General features: G+C 49.1%; 2 protein-coding genes across 2 annotated transcripts; one reads left to right on the top strand and one right to left on the bottom strand.

The window, feature by feature from the left end:
* Positions 1-6,661: 6,661 nt before the first annotated feature.
* BKA67DRAFT_496656 (uncharacterized protein) lies at positions 6,662-12,371 on the top strand (the record flags this gene model as incomplete). Its single annotated transcript, XM_046097041.1, has 2 exons — positions 6,662-12,097; positions 12,153-12,371. Coding segments are annotated over 2 exons (5,655 nt in total), but the record flags the coding sequence as incomplete, so codon positions are not given.
* A 2,820-nt stretch (positions 12,372-15,191) lies between these two features.
* On the bottom strand, positions 15,192-15,875 carry BKA67DRAFT_551677 (uncharacterized protein). Its single transcript, XM_046101762.1, has one exon. It carries the CDS (start codon positions 15,638-15,640, stop codon positions 15,437-15,439), a length of 204 nt encoding a protein of 67 aa, XP_045960578.1. The 5' UTR covers positions 15,641-15,875; the 3' UTR covers positions 15,192-15,436.
* Between the last annotated feature and the right edge of the window lie 3,945 nt (positions 15,876-19,820).

Here is a 19,820-nt window from a genome sequence, read left to right as displayed (position 1 = left end):
AGTGCTCATGATGACCAAATGGCTGGTCGATTTGGGTCATAAACTGTGTCGATCGGTCGAAGTCAGAGGGTTAGACAACATAGGTGCGATCATGTTGTCAGCCATTGACCGACGATTTCACATGGGTAAAGGTTTCGTGCTGGAAGTCGCACAAAGAGCAACCTCTGTCGCACCAACTCAACAAACGTGCCTAATATATCTTTCAGGCCCTATGGAGATCGCCAGCCCGACAACTCGGTCGATAATTTTGCAGTCACTTTGCAAAATGGACCTTCTAGTCTCGAACGCACTGGTGGAACTAGACCGTGTAGTCCAGCCCTTGCAGCGGGCGGCCTCCCGCTCTCGCTCCAAGGTGGAGGCAATATCAACGTAACTGCACAGCCAAGGTGCGAGCTTAAGAACTATTGGACAGCGCCTTGGGCATGGGAGTTAGTGGTATCCCGGACAGGTGATGCATCGCGCAGCGTGGAAACAGACGCCGAACTGGTATTCCAGGCAGTCGACTGCTCATTACGAACTGGGTAATAGGTAATGAAAGAGATCGCTATAGCAAAGGCATCAGGAAGTGCGGAAAGTCGGTGCGAATTGCCCACGTGAATGTTGAACGATAGATGCAAAATTAGATAATGAATAGCCAGATTTATTTTATGAGCATGCTTTGTCATGGAAATATTCCATATGAGCTGAGATCGCACCACTTTGTGTGTTCTTGTATGTGTCCCGCTAGTAATCCTACCTAAACCCACTTGCCACGCCCTGGATTGAGGTATGTTCTACGCTCTGCATCAATCGGTCACATCATCGAGTTTCCTCAGACTGCGGCCGTAGTGAGTACTATCGTATGATATACGCCCCCAGCTCTCGAGCACCATGCGGGCAGAGCCGGCGGGGATCTTGAGCAGCAAAGAAAGAGCACCGAGAAATCTCAGCGAGATTCGGGCGGCGTACGAGGTTCCTACGGAGCTGGCGTTGGAGCGACTAGAGGAGCAGGACCTCAAGATGGATCAGGGTCTTCGACTCGCCCCTTGAAGGAACAGCTCAAGACGATCCGTGGTATACCCCAGGCCGTCATGGCGGATGTGGAAAGCGAAGAAGTCTTTGGCAGGTATAGCAGAGATATTGCAAGGCTGTGCTCGCGCTTGATGTGGCTTACGCATCTTCGTCGCCGCGAGATGGTATGGCCTTGGCTGCCAAGTCAACGTCAGTGTATTAGTAGAACAGTTCGGTGCACGATGCCCTCAAGCGATTATGTGCGTTTTGAAATTGATCAGTCTGTTCCTTTGTGGTGTGCTGGGTGATTCGAGTCGTGCCGGTCGATAGTCTAATGGTTATGGGCAAGGGCTGCCGCCAGGCCAACTTCCCTGGATTGAATCCCTAATCATGCAATTGATCTACATAGCCACAAGCTCTTCTTCGGTCGCTAGCCCGTACCGCTTACAAACATTCTTCTAAGGACACCAGAACCAGCTGGAGGGCCGAAGAAAGAAATTCGGTTTCCTGCAAAATGGTGTGTTTTGCCGGAAGAGACGGGTTTGATATGATTTGCAGCGAGTCGTCTCTTCCACATGTCCGACAGTGTTTGAATTCAAGAAGTCGTCATGTTTGAGAAAAGTTGACCACACGTCATAGAAATCGAATGCAGTCCATCTTTGAAGTGCAGTTAGTTGCGAGAACAAGCTGCGACACCCTCATCTCGCAGGTCGACCGCTCGTCGCTCTTGCTGCCCAAACTCGGGTTGACTGTTGGGAACACGCGTTCTCGTGACCTGTAGTGTCATTTGACGAATAATTGAAGACAGAGTCGATTTAAAACCCGCAGTCGTGTTGTCCCAAGATACTTTCTATCGCTAATTCAGAGTGTTCCCGACGCACCCGCAGATTATCCAACGGGGTAATTTTTACGATACTCCTTTGTATCGTTGCTTACTCGAGTATATCCTTCCTCAGAGAGCTAGTTCAAACGATGGAAGCTTTGAAATATATGAACTACCGTACTCCTACATTCCTTTGTTGTCTACAGTGCCTACCGCAACCATATCCCTGCAGTACTGGGGTCGGGGCTTGGATGGGTTTCGAATGTATGTAGGTGGAGCGTTGTGAGCTAAGAATCTTGATTTACTTGTACCTAGGTTAGCTGAGTAGAAAAATATGGTCGCGTTGACCAAATGTACGGACCGTACTGAATATTTGTCATGTTAAGCATCCCGTATACCCATAACCAATGAGGGTCCGCAATCGGCCGGCATCACACCGGTGCCTCAGCGACCCGCTTAGTGAGAAAAAGCGCTTTAGTTGAGAAGTTTCCTCGATTGGAACATGGAATGGCTTTGTGAAAAATAATTATACATGGTCTGTTCGACTTCACGAACCGGCGCTCTGGGTAGGTGGAAACGATATCCACAGCAGAATCCCGCTATAAAGGGTTGCTAGGCAAGGTTTCGTGATCACCACGTGTCAATAATTGATCAATGGAATCCTGATGACTCGTCGATGATAAAGACTTCGGGATAAACTTCGATAGCGCGTCGAGTATGTGTATGTATGTGAAGACCCTGCCAGGTTCTCGCTTAATGGCGACGGAAGCTTGTCGCAGAATATATGATTCCTTTCTACTTGATGTCAAGGCAACGCGGCCAACTGTTGCCCGTGCATAGCGCGCAACGCAAATAGTGGGCAATACCACCGAAAATAATCCAGCGTGTTGGTAGCAACCCATTGAAAGAGCTCTGTGTGGATTTTCGGATTTTCTGGGACTTCGTTTGATGCCTGCAGGTTGGGATGGAGTGCAAGGGTTTCATGACGTACTGGGTTTGAATAGTGGTTTCGTGCTGTCGGTAGCCGCGACATCGTATGATCCGATATTAATAAAGTGGCACTATCATGTTCTTCGGGTTTTGATAAAGAGAAGTTTTCAGATTGGAGCGGTATAGTGGCTGGTTACTAATGGCGACAACTGCACGGAGTACTGGGATTCTGCCAACGCATGACAGATACCGGTTGCGGGTTAGTAGAACTTTAAATGATCAGGGGAAGCTGTACTACATCAGGCACAAACGGATCTTCGCCAGCCTCAATATCCGTGGCTTTGGCTGTACCACACGATTTGGCTTACCAAAGACATGACGACGTATGCGAATCATGTGGTGGCTGTAAGCCTAAAGAGAGGCGCCGATTCAGATGTGTCAAGCGTGGTAGCGTGTATTGGTGTCACATTCCGAGCTACTATCTGCTTTTCAGCTCGCCATCTGTGACTAGCCGCAGCACGATAGAATGAATGATTTGAGGTTCGTGACAATCAAGTCTAACGAGATATGGTCCAACCATTTCTCGAATCGTATGTCGCCCATAGAATAAAGTCTGATAGGGACGATGATATAAGCCACTCTTGCTGTTGTGACATCGCCTGGCCATGGGATTAAGATGGGATTTGGTAGTATTGCAACTTTGAAGACCTGCTTCTGTATTTGTCTGGATTAATCCGTAACTGGGCTGTTGAAAGCATGCCATACAGGTGACTCCGGAGAAGTACCGCATAAACCCGCGCGCCATGAGAGCAAAATCAGGGACCTGCAGGTACCCATGCTGCTTTCCATACCAGTATTCACGTTCATCTGCGGGACAGTCAGTAAGCACTTGGTTTGCTTTCGTATGCTATCCATCCTGCCGTGTTATGTTGGAAGCCTATGGTCGCTAACTTGGTCGGGGTAATAGGGCCAGAAATGTTGTGGACTACATAGCATGCGCAATACTGCATATGGTAGAGACCAGGGTGGAGTGCGAACCGCTGAATTTGCTCCGCGCGCGGAAAACCTTCAGAAATAAGCGTACCTGGCGTGTCACCGCTCCCAGGACCTCTGATCATGGTCATAAATGGAAGTGCTTGATCTCGATCTGCAGAGCATCTGCGGCCGGTGCCGCGGGTGCGTACCTTTGTGGTATCTCTATAGACCCATCTCAGGATCACAAATGTTGGGACAAAGCAGTGGTGTCTGGTTCGAAGGTCTCCGTAGTCTCGCGCACGAGAACTTCCTCTAAAGAAATTCCTTCATGGTGAAGTGCATTACAGCATTATTTCTATAGCGCTGACTAAGTACAATGATATGAAGAAGCAAAAACAAGTCAAATGGTCTCAAGCTGAAACTATCCTAGGCTAGCCTGAATATATATTAACGAAGAGTAGGCCTAACGACGAGGAGCGGTGTTGCCAAACTCCAGAATCGACAAGTTGCCAAACGTGGCTGAAGACTAGATGCCGCCGTTCATTTTACAAGCTTGTGGTTGCATTGTGTAGCCCCCTTTCTACTTTAGGACTGGAGGGCAATTTGGCATCTAGACTCGCAATTTGGGATGTAGACTCCGCGAACAAAGGCACATATTAGCACTCTGCGGGGCAACGATTGCGCATCCTTGATCGTTCTGCTGAACAGCACCAATGCGCGGACAAAGCCGAAAAGAACCGGTGTTTTACTCGAATTCAAGCATTGTGAAAGATGGGGGATCTCAAAGATCTGGAACGATGCACGCCAAGCTATTGGTGTGTTGAGTGCTTAGTCTCCCTTACCTGTGGTTGACAATGAGTCTGGCCGCTTCAGTTTTGAGTAGCTCGTATGGCATTTATCAGGTTCCCAATGGACATTTGCCGTTGTACCACCTATATCGTGGTGAACACAGTGGCTGCCAGTGGCATCGCGATCGAACAATCGGGGGGGCAACAATGATGCTGGTTTGACACTCTGATCCCCTATCTCATCACTTGAAAAGTCAATCCGTGGCCAAACAAACAGGGCTGTTGGTGCCGATGATGTCGAACGCTGAATGGGACTTGTCGCAGGTCCCTTTCCGAGGAGATAAGAACCCAAAAGCCATGAACGTCGTCGTTGTTGTTGATTGTTTTCATGGTAGAAGGTCGACTGGATTGTCGTGTGGTATCGAAATGCCATGTCAAAGTGCGGTCGGTGCTGCAATGGAATTGTCCGATTGCCCATCGTGAAGACGTTGAGTAAAATTGTGAGTAGAGGCACAGGCGTATCCTTCCTGCCGCCTCGCCTAATGAGAACTATCTGACCGCGGCGCCACAACAGCATCAAACATGGCAGCTTGTTTGGATTTGCCGCTTTGCCCGGTTGATGTCTAGGGCAAAGGGTCCACGAGGGCATTGAAAAGCGGATCTTATTGTCAGGGTTGCAAAAGATCCGCTTCACTGCTTGTAAAGGCTAGCAAGTCACTAACCTAACTAACTTAGGAGGGCGTGTGGACTGGTGGGAGAAATCCAATAGTCAAGCACGAGCACAAGCACGAACGAGAATCAACAGCAGGTAGCTCGAAAAGACCACGAGGGTCAGAACCAGTGATTGAATGCAGAATGTCTACGATGCCTGCTTGTATGTACGTAGTAGGTACTGTAGATGATAAAGTAGCGGGTGGGCCAGGGCAGCATGACCGGAACTCGAACTTGAACTTGGACTTGAACTTGGATATGGGATATGGAGATATGGTAACGTTAGTGGGCAAGGATCCATCGTCGCGGCTACTGTTTTTGAACCGTTCGCTGCTGTCGCTCCTCCTACTGTAGGTAACGCTAAGGCAATCTCGCCTACCTGTCTCCGTCCGCTCATGCATGACAGATAATCCTTTGTTTGTTTCTGACGCTGCTGTTGCTGTTGCTGTTGCTTGTTCTTGACCAAGTTGAAGCCGTCATGAATGAGCGGTCACTCCTATTCCCTCTCGCCTGTAGAATCTGTACCTGACGGTAATACTACCCGGCCCTAGGCAGGTGTGTCTAAAAATATTTGGAGGCTGTCGAAAGACTTCGTTCGTTACGTCATAATTGACACAAGCCGCAGTGCCTTCCATTCGCCCCAGAATTTCGAAATATCCGCCCGCAACATCAGCTTTTCCACCTTAACTCCATTCAGCCCGACCTTAGACCCAGGATCAGGACCAGGACAGGAACAAGAAGACGAACAAGAACACTACTGGGAACAATAACATACTGTTCGATATACCCTGCCACGCGCACACACATACACACACACACACACACACACACACACACACACACACACACACACGCATACGCACACGACAAACAAAACGTGCGACACCGGTAGGCCACCGTAATCGTCACCATCGAGGCCGTTCGTACGTTGCATTGCATTGCTCTGCTCTGCTCGACCCAACACTGACGAGATCGCACGCGTAGTAACAGCAAAGACTTGCATTTGTGCATACCATACCGTCCCATCACACACTAATACACTGTCATCCGCGCTGTCGACAACCTCCCGGTTTCTCTGCTCGGGAATGCATTCATAGGAATGCCACAGCAAGCCCGCAAACCATCTCGACTTTCAAGGACTTCCTTCACTGCATCGCACGACTCCCAAGACGACCTCGATGCGAAACCTGCTCGCCCTTTGAGTCATTGTACGGAACAACGCAAAGAAACTAGTGGCGATGATTTGGTCGTAGGCATGCCAGATCTTCCAGGGCCACAGTCAGCATCAAGCCATGACTATGGCGCCGAAGACGACACCGCATCATTGTCACTTCGCGGCGGCGGTCCCGACAAAGTGTCCAGCCCAGAGAGCCCACCCGTAAAGAAGGCTCCTCGGATCCAAGAAGTCCTGCAGTCTGAACTGAGCGCAGCTTCCGGCGAAAAGAAGAAGCCCAAAGGCGTGAGCATTGCCCAAGGTTCACCCGAGATAATCGACCCGCAGTCCGTGATTAATCAGTATAGAGAACGGTTGGCACGAGATATCGCACGCCGCGAAATGGCCGTCCGAAATCCTCAATCTGCTACCCGGAGTCCACTGTCAGCTACCGAGAAGAAGCGCACATCTCCTATTCATGAGGACTTATCTCTTTCGCCACCGCCTGGCTCCGCGTCTAGCTCTGACATACTCACAGCATCGACAGAATCGAATAAGACCGTGCGCGGAGACAGCACTCCAGCCTTCACCCCAGGATTAGCAGCCAGGACACCATCATACCCGTTTCCCCGAATGATCAGTACGCCTGCTCATGGGCCATCTGCGTTGCAGAGAGCCTTTCACAGCGGCTTCCTTGGCGCCACCGGCGGTCAGTTCGAAAACCCTGTATTGCACGATCAGCTTCGTTCGGATCCTTCAACACCGGCCTCGACCATGACTTTTCAGCCCACCGGTGCTGAGCCTTTGATAATGGACCGCGATTTCCCCACACCCAATCTTTACGAGTTAGCTTTGATGCTTGGAGCTGAACCTGGACTCGATGCTTGGTGGAGTACAGTGGTCCAAATAATGAAGCAATGCTACAAAGCCGAGCGGGTGACACTTTCGGTGCCCGCTGATGCTACAGATCTGGAGAATGTACCCTGGGGCCAGAAGGCTACTTACAACCCCATGGAGGAAGATGAATTTAGCATGAGCTACATGGGAAGAAGCAGTATGATGCCGAGCACTGTGGACGATGTGTCGGAGATGGCAACCCCGTTGGACGGCTCCACCAGAGGTGAGGGTCCACTGCGACCTGGAATGCAGAACCGACACTCCTTTACATCCTATGAGAACAAGAAGGATACCAGGGCAGCCCAAGCAGCAGAAACTCCGAGCACAATGCCACGAAGGCCCGCCGCCATGCCACGCAGTAAAAGTTACTTCCCAACTACCGAGAAACGCGTGCCCAGTTCGCCTCGACCGGCGCTCAACAAGCAAGCGCTCGAAGAGCATGATGCTGTTGAGGAAGAACAGAGCATTCCAAGTTGGGAGGCACCTCTAGTTTCACGACCCGAAGCCAAGGGCCGAGTGCTTCCGGTATTGCAAGGACTGGATCTCGAGGCCGATCCCCTTATTGATCATAATGGTATAAAGGGTGTAATTGAGCGCGGTAAAGTTATTGCCTTGACACGCACATACCCTTATCTTGATGCTGCCGTGAACGAAAAATCCAAAAAGAGGCCGAAGAGACCCTTCCGAGCTGAATCGAGCGCCAAGTTATCTTCGATCCTAGGGAATGCAACAGGGGCACAGCCCGCAAGCCGGGGTACAAAACCAGTTGGCAGCGAGCGAGTCTCCAAGCGCGCCAACTTACTATCAGTGTTGGACGATGAAGAACCGCGCCCTCCGACTCCAAGATTCGAGGAGTATGAACAAGCACCGCCGTCTCCATGGTCTCAATCTCCCGCACCTTCACCTGCTGTTCGAGCGGACCCTGCAGAGAATCCCTTCTTCACAGATGCAATGGTGGACGAAGACTCATTCAACCCGGGTCCTAGTCCGCATGATTATACCAACATGCAGCCTCCCGAAGCCATTGGGGTTGATAATTCGTGGACTGTGCTTCATATCCCACTGAAACACATATTGCTCTCGAAGCCAGCTGGTAGTTTCAAACTCAATTCGGCAGTCTTGGCACAAAAGTCAGCATTCCGCGGTCGTCAGGATGCGACAGCAGAGTCGGGCTATCGTGAGCGCCCTTCATCATCTGACTCCTTTAGCGACAATCGCCAGAGCCCTATAGCCATATTGTCCATCTCGAGTCCTCTTATACCATATCCTTCGAATTTGCGATACTCCTTGGATCATCTCGCACCACATCTTGCCACGTCATTTTCAATGTGTCGTCACTACACGAATATGGAAACTGAAGTTTCCGGATTTCAAAGGAAGAGACCTGCCACAGTTGGGTTTGGTGCCCTTGGGCCCGATGGACGCCCTCTCGCGGACCCTGTCTTGTATGCCAAACTCAAATTCGCGCCAACAGAACACCCGTCACAAAACTCCATGACTGGAAGCATAACAAGCCCCAGCGATACGTCCGGCCCAGCAGCACGGAGCGCTGCTAATTCCCCCGGCGGCTCAATCAGCTGGGATCCAAGCTCGTTCGGCTTGGTTGTGGAAAGGCGAACAACGAGCACAAGTCCTGGTATGGTAGTTGCTGACGGGTATTTCTCCGCCGCCGCTCAGTCAGGCAATTCAGGTTATGATGCTCCACCACGCACTCCTGGTTATCGCCCAGGACGAAGTTACAAAGAATCGTCGTCCTTTTCTCTTGAAAAATCACTACATCACCACGGACAAAGTCTCCAGCCAGGTACCCCAGCTTGGACAACGGCAGATGATTCCGCAAGCGCCACATATACCCCAGATGAGAGAGCACTTCCTAATTCCTCAAACAGGCGAGCTGTATCGAGAGAAGCCGGATCAAATGATTTTGAATCGAGTCCGGGGCAAGTCGGTCAGAAACATACAAAATTACACTCATATGGTGCTGATTTCGCTACAACCTTCCAGTCGTTGCCATCGGGCACTTACGTGAACCAGCCACCCACGCGAGAAGACAAGGTCAGCATGCTACCTCCGTCAGATCGACTCAAGGGGCTGATGCTAGACTCTTTACCAGCCCATGTGTTCGTGGCCCTACCTGGCACGGGTGAAATAGTATGGGTAAATAGCAGGTATCTCTCGTACAGAGGTCAAACTGTTGCTGATCTCATCGTGGATCCTTGGGGCTCTGTTCATCCCGAGGATAGAGATGGCTACATCCAAAAGTGGACTCATTCCCTCCGTACAGGCGAACAATTTGCTTACACGGTCCGCCTTCGGCGTTTCGACGGTGTCTATCGATGGCATCAAGCTCGTGCTATTGCATCGAAGGATAAAAGGGGAATCATTGTTCAGTTCATCGGCTCCTATATGGACATCCACGATCAAAAAATCGCGGAGTTGGTGGCAGCTCGTCAGGAGGAGATCGAAGCCTCTGAAGCTAAGCATCGCCTGCTGGCCAATCTGATCCCTCAAATCATTTTTGCCGCTACCGAGGAAGATGGGATCACATTTGCCAATGAACAGTGGCTCTCGTATACTGGACAAAGCTTTGAAGATTCTCTCGGCTTAGGTTTCATAGATTTCGTTCACCCGGAAGATCTGGCCAAATGTAGGATACCATCAGAGAAGCAGGCAGCGAAATCTCCGGAGCCTTTCACTCCAGGCAGGATGGCTTCCGCTACGGCAACACCGACTCGGCTCGGCAGTTTAGGCGAAATTTCGTCTCGCAAATATTCGAGCAGTGGCTCAAGCTCCTCTATGCCCTCTTCGGAACTTGAGGAACTAGCAAAGAAAGGGGTTATCAAAGTAGCGACAGATAGCACCGGACGCCTCTCCTACACGACTGAGCTTCGGCTGAGGTCAAAGACAGGGGAGTATCGCTGGCATTTGATCCGATGCGTAGAGATCAATAATATCAATTTCGGGACCGGCGAGAGCTCTTACTTTGGATCGGCCACCGATATCAACGATCACAAGCTTCTTGAAGCGAAACTCAAAGAAGCCATGGAGGCAAAGGCACGCTTTCTCAGCAACATGTCGCACGAGATTCGAACGCCATTGATAGGCATCTCGGGTATGGTCAGTTTTCTGCAAGACTCGGTTCTAAATGAAGAACAGAGAGATTATACGAATACGATACAGACAAGTGCCAACAGCTTACTGATGATTATCAACGACATTCTGGATTTGTCGAAGGTCGACGCTGGAATGATGAAGCTGAACTTCGAATGGTTCCATACCCGCTCACTAATTGAAGATGTCAACGAACTTGTCTCTACAATGGCGATAGCCAAACGGCTTGAGCTCAACTACGTAGTTGAGCAGGATGTGCCTTCGTGGGTCAAAGGCGACAAAGTCCGAATTCGTCAAGTTCTACTCAATGTGATAGGCAACGCAATCAAATTCACCAGTCAAGGCGAGGTGTTCAGTCGATGTCAGGTCATAGAACGGCAGGAGCACGATGACCACACTATCATGCTGGAATTCTCCATTACCGATACTGGTCGCGGTTTCACGAAGGAAGAATCTGATCTTATTTTCAAGCCCTTTAGTCAGATTGACGGAAGCAGCACTCGTCAACATGGTGGAAGTGGTCTCGGACTAGTGATATCACGACAACTGGTTGAACTTCACGGTGGGAAAATGGACGGAAGTGCAGTTCCTGGCAAAGGCTCAACATTCACGTTCACAGCGAAATTCGGACTACCCACGGCAACAGATTATCCTGGTGTCCCCACATCACCAGTCAGCGTGCCTCTTCTTAGGCAAACCACATCCGAAGAAAGCTCGAGATCAGGATCAACGGTACGCCCATTCTCTCCGCGAAAAGCTCCGGAAATCCCATCTATTAGCAGTCCTGCATCGGATGCCAGCGTTGCCTCCCCCACAATGAACTCTTCTGCGAGCTCTGATCCATCTGTCCGCTCAACGCAGACGCAAAATACATCTTCGTCGTCGGTTTCGTCGGTCAACGTTGGCCTTACCCCCTTCAGCGAAGCTGCCAAAGCAAGCGGTCAGGAGCTATCGCAGATGAGGCTTGAGATGCCTTTAGGAGGGGTGACACCAAGCGATACGCCAACTCCAGATCTCCTGAAATTCGCTGTAACGGCTGACCAGTTCCGACCTTCTATGTACTCAATTCTCATCATTTGCCCTCAGAAATTCAGTCGGGAGGCCACAACCAAGCACATTGAAATTACTTTGCCGAAGGACGTGCCTCATCAAATCACAGCTGTGGCCTCTGTCAAGGAAGCGCAGAAGCTAATAGGCGGTGAAGAGTCGGTGACATTTACCCATTTTGTTCTCAATCTAACCTCAGCTGAAGAGGTCATGAACATGATCGACCAGGTCATGTCTTCGTCGAATGGAAAAATCTCGGTTCTCGTCCTTTCCGACTCTCACCAACGCCAGGCTGTGCTGAAGCTCGCTGCTGACAGCGACCACCAGAAGCTATTTGCGCAGAATCTAATTACTTTCATCTACAAACCGGTAAAGCCTTCACGGTTTGCTGCTGTGTTTGATCCAGCAAAGTTGCGCGACTTGAGTATAGATCGCAACCGTTCAACGGCCGCACTCATGGTGGAATCTCAAAAGCAGAGCTACATTGAGATCGAAAAACGTATTGGCAACAAGGGCTATAGGGTACTCCTTGTTGAGGACAACCCGGTCAACCAAAAGGTGTTGATTAGGTATCTTAAAAAGGTTGGTATCACTGCAGAGATCGCCAATGACGGCGTCGAATGTACTGAGAAGGTGTTATCGCAACCACCTGGTCATTATTCGCTCATCCTGGTATGTCATATTATAGCACCGCGCCCACGTTTTCATCGTTGGCTAACATTATTAGTGCGATCTCCATATGCCTCGTAAGGACGGATATCAAGCGTGTCGAGATATTCGACAATGGGAGAAGAGGAATAACTACAAGAAATTGCCAATTATAGCCTTGTCGGCTAACGTAATGTCAGACGTTCAGGACAAATGTGTTAAGGCTGGCTTCAGTGATTATGTCACGAAACCGGTTGACTTTGTCGAATTGAGCACTGCCATGTCCAGATTCTTCTGATCTTCGGATTATCATTATTGTTACGAATACACACCAGCGCCTGCAAGTACACGATAGCAAGCACTCATGCATCCCGTCGGCGTTTCCATGGTCAAAAGAGAAGCGGCATATCACGTTGATATTCAGTCATGGCCGGAGTCAACTGAGTTAGGGAATGCTTCCATACTATATAAGGATGTTATGACATCAGCGGTAACCTGCTCCAGATGAATAGAATAAGGTGAATTGGCATCAGAGGGAGTCCCGTTACACGGGCCGCAATTGTTTTGCGCAAGAGTTTTGTGGAGAGTCATCCGGGGGAAAGTCCGGTGACACGCGGTTATGAAACAGGTTTGAAATGAGGTGGGATAAATACATGTAATATGGCCTGTGGTAGCGGTTAGCTCTGACGTACCACTATTACTAATATACCTGATACCTGGTATTAGAAGGCTTAGGGGGGGAGTGAGGATACACACCTTTTTGTTCGGTTACTAGCTATTCAACCAATACTATTGTTGATACTATGATATACCTGCAGTTGGTCTCATGAGCGCTTTAGGTTGGCAACACCTCTAGATGTCTTTAGCTTAATAGTTGTCAATCCATATGTAATGCCTTTCTCAAACAAACGTTGGGCCTCAACTAATTCGACCATGAACACCGAAATCTTCTTTTCTTCCAGATATGAATACAATTCTGTGCGAATTCGATTTAAAGATATTAAGATATTTTGGTTCACCATCCCGGCTGAGTTTGTGCTTTTTGTCATGGAGTGCGGTGATCAGGCCGCTCTGGGCCAGTACCAACTCAAATCTTTATGACATGACGACACCTCTACGTTGGGGAATTCTAAGACAAAACGGATAGCGACGAATCTGATCTAAGCTGTATATGTGTATGGTGTGTGTCAATTCCAGCTTACTCTAATTTCTCGTTGGAAAAAGCCATGACACAGCGATCAACCGCCTAGATGACGATAACGCCATCCCTTTGGCGTACGCTTACCATCTCTCGAACTAGGAGAGTTGTCATTATCTCTTGAACAAATGTGTACAGGTATCCTTGTTTTTTATTGTTGACGTAGTAAACCATGGAACGGGATGATGCCACTTACCTGGTCGAGTTTGGTTGTCTGGTGAGTGGCTCCAAAATGAACAATGCCACTGTTGTGCCTTTGGCTATAGATCATGCTAGATATAAGAACGTGTGCAAGTACAAACACGCTACATCGACGGTCTTGAAGAGCAGAGGCGCCACAAGTGATGTGAAGTCGATGATGGGTTGGCATGACTTGTCAGCATATTTCTACCGTCATGGCTGTCGAATCACGCCTCTTTGAGGCTACCAAGATATCTGATTATCGTCCCGAGGGCTAGACTTGGTGCCTGCGACGACAAACACCTGACTGCACTTGCAACAGCACGTGGTGCAAAACCATTCGGGCAATCCTAGAACTTCTCATCAACAACGCTCCGATGGTTCACGATCAGGGTAGCCTCTTAGAAGTTCGCGAAAATGCACTTAGGGAATACATTTACAACCACAAACCCAAAGATACGAAAGATCCGGGAGAGAAGCTTGGATGCGTTGAGCTTCTTTCTGTTCATTTCACACACGAAATATTTACGGTTGAAAACATGTATTTAATGCGCGGCATGATGTAGCTTCTGTTGACCGGAGGTGCTTCTCGTACAGGAGATGAGATGACTGGTGGCCCGCTGAGCTGCTTCTGCAGCAGAGATTATAACATAAGTACAAGCAAACTACAATGATTAGGTGTAGATCCCGATACAACCAACACAGCTCTTTGCAGACTGGGTCTACGTGAGTCAATCAATCATCCTGCCGGTAACTTAGTTCTAAGTCTACCTCTAGATGCAAAGGCAGGCATGTGCTAAAAACAAGGGAGAAAATATAATAAATCGTTCACCTATCCAGTTCGCTATCGCACACAATTTTCTTGACTCTTTCAACCTGATGTTCCACCGTGGTTCGCTGAAGAAGACAGACAAGAAGCTGTTAAGCAACCTCCAAAAGGTTGCATGCGTCTATGGATTTATGCCGTTCATACGCGCTTTATGTAAAGTCACCACCCGGAAGCATGACATCAAACCAATCGCGCGCTCTAGATCCGTGGTCTGGCTCCAGGATTTTCTAGCCACCTTGTTACACGGTCGATATTTGACCTTGATGATGCCATAGACACGATGGCTTTCATTTTGGATCATGCTACAGAGACAACACTAAACTCTTCCATGGCAACGGAGCACTCGCACATATGTCTTGAAGGTTCAAGAACGCTATGGAGTAGATTGGAGCACTGTTGGATTCGTATGCCATATGTTATGATATTGCTGAAGCCGTATGTGGTTACACCGGCGACCATCCGCAAGGTAGTCGTTTCATGACGCAAATCTTGGTCGGTTTCCAAAGTCGTGTTTCACTTTCGGCAGGTCAGAAGCATGTAAATATTTAAGCCGGAACGAATTAAGAACGCCAGTGTATCTTTGCTGCTGTTCGGTTGACTTGATCAGTGTGGCAATGGCAACACTCGATTGTCTATGCCATTTCAGGCATGCACAGCAGGAAATGGTCACGTAGAGGTGGAGCAAGTTCGTCAGATGGATTCGGTCATGAAGCATACGAGTGTTTGTACTCGTAAAACTCATCGAAGGAATCGGAGCCCGTGGGGTTATGCCGTCCGTGGCTGAATGAGGACACAACTATTAGAGGGACATTGACCTATAGACACCATACGTCGACGGTGGGTAGTTTGTGATGAGGATGCTTCAGAGGTGTATTTTCATTTCCAACTTGTACATACTTCTATAAATGACCCTGGCCAGACGATGGAATACACGTTATATTTATGCAATGAAGCTACACCTAAATTAATTATAGCTAACACAGAATACATATCGAGATACTATCCTCGTTCGGTGCAAGACTCGTGGAGTCGAGTGCTTAACATAATAGTGTAAACGAAACTACGTATTGACTATTCCCAAGGACAAGGCCATTGTGTAAGCAACCTGGGCAATACCTATTCCCCCGGTGTATCTTCCAGATGGTGTTGGAAATGCTCATCCCAGCCGCTCTGGGTTACACCACGCGATTTGCTCCGACAAATTCCTAGATTCTGTCAACCATTGTAAAGTCATGTGCAAAAATGGCGGGGGAGGCGGCGCACAGATTGTATGGCGTTTCGCCGCCGAATAGCCATTGCAGATGAGTTGGGTACAGTAAATGGCAACAGGAAAAAGACTCCGAAATGTAACCAAGGACATCTAACCTGTTCGGTACTTCTACTATTGTGGTGGTATCAAGTTGCGCAAGTTACGATTTTGGGAACATAATGCTTGAGAAAGGCAGGAATCCTGAAGTCCTGATCATGGATACTAAATAGCAATAGTCTATTAGGGAGAAACAAAAGTTCCTTTCCTTTTGACTTGTAGCACAAGTTGCAGGTCTATGATATATAATTTACTTCACAACTTAGTTACCAGGTTGCGGCGAACTTGCGTACAAATTGTTAAAAATATCGATCCTCTAAGAAGACATTCACGTTCTGATAAATGCCAGTAAAGCTTTATCATTCCACTAACCTTAGTTAGTGCCCATATATGTCTTTTCTAAGTTTCGCCAGTAAGCCAATTGAACACTAGGTAACACGGGCAGACGTTATTGTCCAGCCTTACGTGTACGAGCTAGGGTATTCTAAATGGCAAAATTTCTTGACACGTCAAATGGAAAAACTGATATTAACCGTGCTTTGGCAGCGCCATCCACCAGTTTGCAACTAATAACACAAACTACGTGATATTCCATTTAACTGAGGGGACACTACTGAGTGCATGGCATGTCATGGTGTGGAAACAATACTGATATCCGTGGCCGACGTCTTCACTATTCTGTTGCACAAAACAAGGGCACTATATTCCCATGACAGCGGAAACGGACGGCATTATTGCATCATGAGCTACCTTTCGTCGCACAAGACACCACTTCCATTCTGGTCGAAGCTCCGAGAAAGAAGGAAGAAGAAGAAGAAAACGCCCCTCCTCCTAGTTTTGTACGACGTCTTCGGAGTGCGCTTTCCTGCATGAGGCTCATTTCCGAGCAGGGGAACGGCAACATGAGGAGGCTTTTCGAAGCATCTGCGAGGGCGGGCGATTGCTTTCATTCACGGACAGATTTTGCACGTCTGAAATGCTGTGCAGCACCATGCCATAGACATGCAGTCGGCGACCATATCGACCCGACTTGAGAGCTGCAGGGGGTTGACGATGGGGGCCGTGCCGAGGGGGGCTCCGGCGATACGTCTGTGTTCCAGACCCCTCTTCCCTCGCGCTCCCAAGGGTTTGGCCTGCTTTTGCTTATCGCTCTTTTCCCTATGTACCTCGTACACCATTGGCTTGGCCACGATGACTGGGCTTGTAAGATCGAAAATTTTCAGCACTATATTAGGCACAAGGCAAGAAGTCATAAGCGTTGCCTGCCGCAATCCTTGTTCGCGTCCTGGGAGCAAAATTTGACACAGCCAAGATGGAATAGCGCAGCAGAAAGGCTGTTTCGTTGGGAAGCGGAGCCACTGGGGGAATCTCTCAGCCCGCCTACGTTCCTTCGCTTGCAAAGGTTTGCGCTTACTCGATAAGCAGGGCCTCCCATAAGGTGTCCCAGGGGCGGGATATTTTCAGCGACACTATCGTCGCCTTGAGCCGAACGCCACCTGAGATGCTGGGTTGCATAGCCTGTCGTAGTCGAGTCAAACAACGACCAATCACGACATGGTCTCGGTCTGGCTGGAACCAACGCGCTTGCGCATAATAGCGGCGTAGGCCTTGTCTAGGCAAACCTGGAAGCGGGAGCAACAGTTCGCGAAGGGATCCGATTTCATGGAGTTTCAGGCTACCTTGCTGTTGGAAGGCGACAGCCCGGCAAGCCACCGACTACAGTTCGGTTCGCCGTCTTGCCCAATGGAGCGCCACCTGCGTTTGGTGTTCCTAAACCCTTGGAGAAACCGCCGCAATGAGCGTCCTGCAGAGGGCGATGGCATCAGATGCGGGGTTGGCCAATTACGAAGGCTGCCGAGCTACGATATGCCTTTTGTGGAAATGCGTTCGCAATACCACGTTGTTACGTGATGTGGTATCACGAGATTGCTCCCGTGAACTTTAAGTCTCGAGCTCTCGGTAGTAACGGGTCTCAAAAAGCATCGTGGTTCGACCGGAGTGGCGAAAAGCAATTCAATCTTGGCAATTCCATCACACGTTCTAGGGCTGACACAATGTGTCTCGGCTCGTAGCATATTGCCATATCTTCGTGGGAGAGGGTGTGCTGCTAACGTAGATCCCACGTACTCGATTGGTCAGAGTTGTCTTTTTCCTACTACGCGATTTCGTGAAGGAACTAGACGTGCATATTTCTGTTGACGCTCGGGGGTTTAAGCTGAGGTCACTGCCATCGGAACGCACTAACCCCCGAATACCATCATCCTCATGCGGTCTCAGATTCCTGCAGCCAATAGAGCTGCATGACATATGCGGCATGCATTTATACTATACGTACGATCATACTTTTTCAACATCTCTCACAACGCTCATGTATCAATGAGCATCGATGGGGAGCGATTGACCGCGGGTTACAAAAGTTGTGTAACTGTACGCATTGCAACGCGAAACTATCAGCAGATTTGCGTCGTCGCGTCTCGCCCATTTCAACAAGCGTTGTGTAACTTGACATGTAATTATTTCTTCGGCGGCCACTCGTCTACTTGTGCCTCCTCCGCGCAACATACATCATAATAGTGCAGGGGCTCATTCCTTGGGCTGCCGACCAATCTAACAGTCCATGTTATCTCGACTGTAGCCAATGGTAAGCTCTTTGCTCTTGTTTTAATATCCACGAATGCATAAAATAAAGTGAGTTGGAGAGCAATGTTATTGGACACGATAATTCGTATATACTAGCCGATGACTTTTCACCATCATACCCATGGCAGATAGCGGTTCATTATGGATCTTCTGCTAGAACCACTATCCGTGGGGTGATAGGGAAATATTGCAATATACATGGGACAGGTCTGGCTACTTGATCGATGTGTGATCACCCACTTAGCCAAACCGACTCGTTTCGTTTGACGATCGGGCTATTCCGAAATCATCACGGAGTCCGGACGATGCTCCAAAGTGCCTCTGTCTGACATTGTAATGGCAGCGAGATAAGCTGTTCCACGTGTTTGGTGCCGAATAGCTGTGCCGTCGACTTGCTTCTGGGTCGGAGCATTGTCTGATATTGCAAGGAACGGAAGCCCACACGAGGCCCGACAGCTTGGGTGTATGCTTAGAGCTGTACATCCATACATTACAGACCAACTTCAGCACAAGCCTAATTTCGGTACTTGGGCTGGCCGATGAGCGTACCAGTGTGAGTTTGCGTCCGACCTTTCTGTATGCTTGCAATCCCAGGGATTTGATTTCCTGGGGTCAGCTTGTCTGCGTCACGGTTTCCCCTGGCAAAAAGAAAAGCCTCCACATGCTATGTACTACGTACCTTGGTTAGGATTCTTTGTTTTGCCAAGCAACCATAAATGCGGGGGAGCGAGATTGCGACTCTATTCGTTCAACTAGTGCTTAGACTTGTTGCGACCTCAAATCGCGAAAAGCAGGGTCTATATGATATGCTTGCTGAGGTCATGATCCATGAAAAGATAACAGTGTGGCATATTGAAGGCCTCGAACATGGACGGACAAAGCACCGCCAGTCGTGAGCTGTAAGCGATAACAATTCGATGGCTCCAGCCCATTGTTGAAATGCAGGTGATGATTCGAAATAGATGAAACAATAACACCCGCTGTAACCACATGTATTTCCCACACCTGTTACGTTCCAGACGTTACTTCTCTTTCGTCGTCGCGTGGAAGACATCTCAAACATCAACGCCGTGAGGAGCTGAGGGCATCGTGATTACAAAATCACGGCCGGAGCCCACTGTCTTGCAGAACACCCCAACTTTCTTGCTTACAAGTGCGTTCCCACAACGCATGGCGCAGCACTAAGTATCAATGGCTCCCAAACGATCTTGATCAGAAGATATATACCCATGCATAAGCCTGCAGGAACGTGGAGACTCACTAGCGCAGGATCCTACGAGATTGCTAAGAGTGAGGTGTGCTTAGCCTGCCCTTCTTTGATGTTGCTATCGACGCCTGTCCAACCACAAATGGGGGACGGTGGGCTCTCCGGGAACAAATCATCATTGGCTCATTGCGTTTGGGTGAGCTGTCGATTTGCCAAGTTGCAAAGCCCTGTTGCCAGCAGGATCATTTTACCCCAGTAGATATAGTGTACTTGTAAAGCATGCAGCATGGCCCTTGCTATCTGCCAGGTTCGGCCTGGATAAAACCTGCCCAGGGTAGTCGCGTAGCATCATGATGAGCGCCAGACGCATCGTAATTCTGCGTTTCA

The sequence above is a fragment of the Truncatella angustata genome (assembly GCF_020726525.1).
Source record: "Truncatella angustata strain MPI-SDFR-AT-0073 chromosome Unknown BKA67scaffold_2, whole genome shotgun sequence".
NCBI lineage: Eukaryota > Fungi > Ascomycota > Sordariomycetes > Amphisphaeriales > Sporocadaceae > Truncatella > Truncatella angustata.
The sequence above is the reverse complement of the archived record's forward strand: the minus strand, read 5'-3'. Positions and strand labels throughout refer to the sequence as shown.

What these genes read in the sequence shown, in the direction of transcription:
- BKA67DRAFT_551677 (XM_046101762.1), bottom strand. Translation starts at nt 15,640, where the DNA reads ATGTCCTTGGTTACATTTCGGAGTCTTTTTCCTGTTGCCATTTACTGT.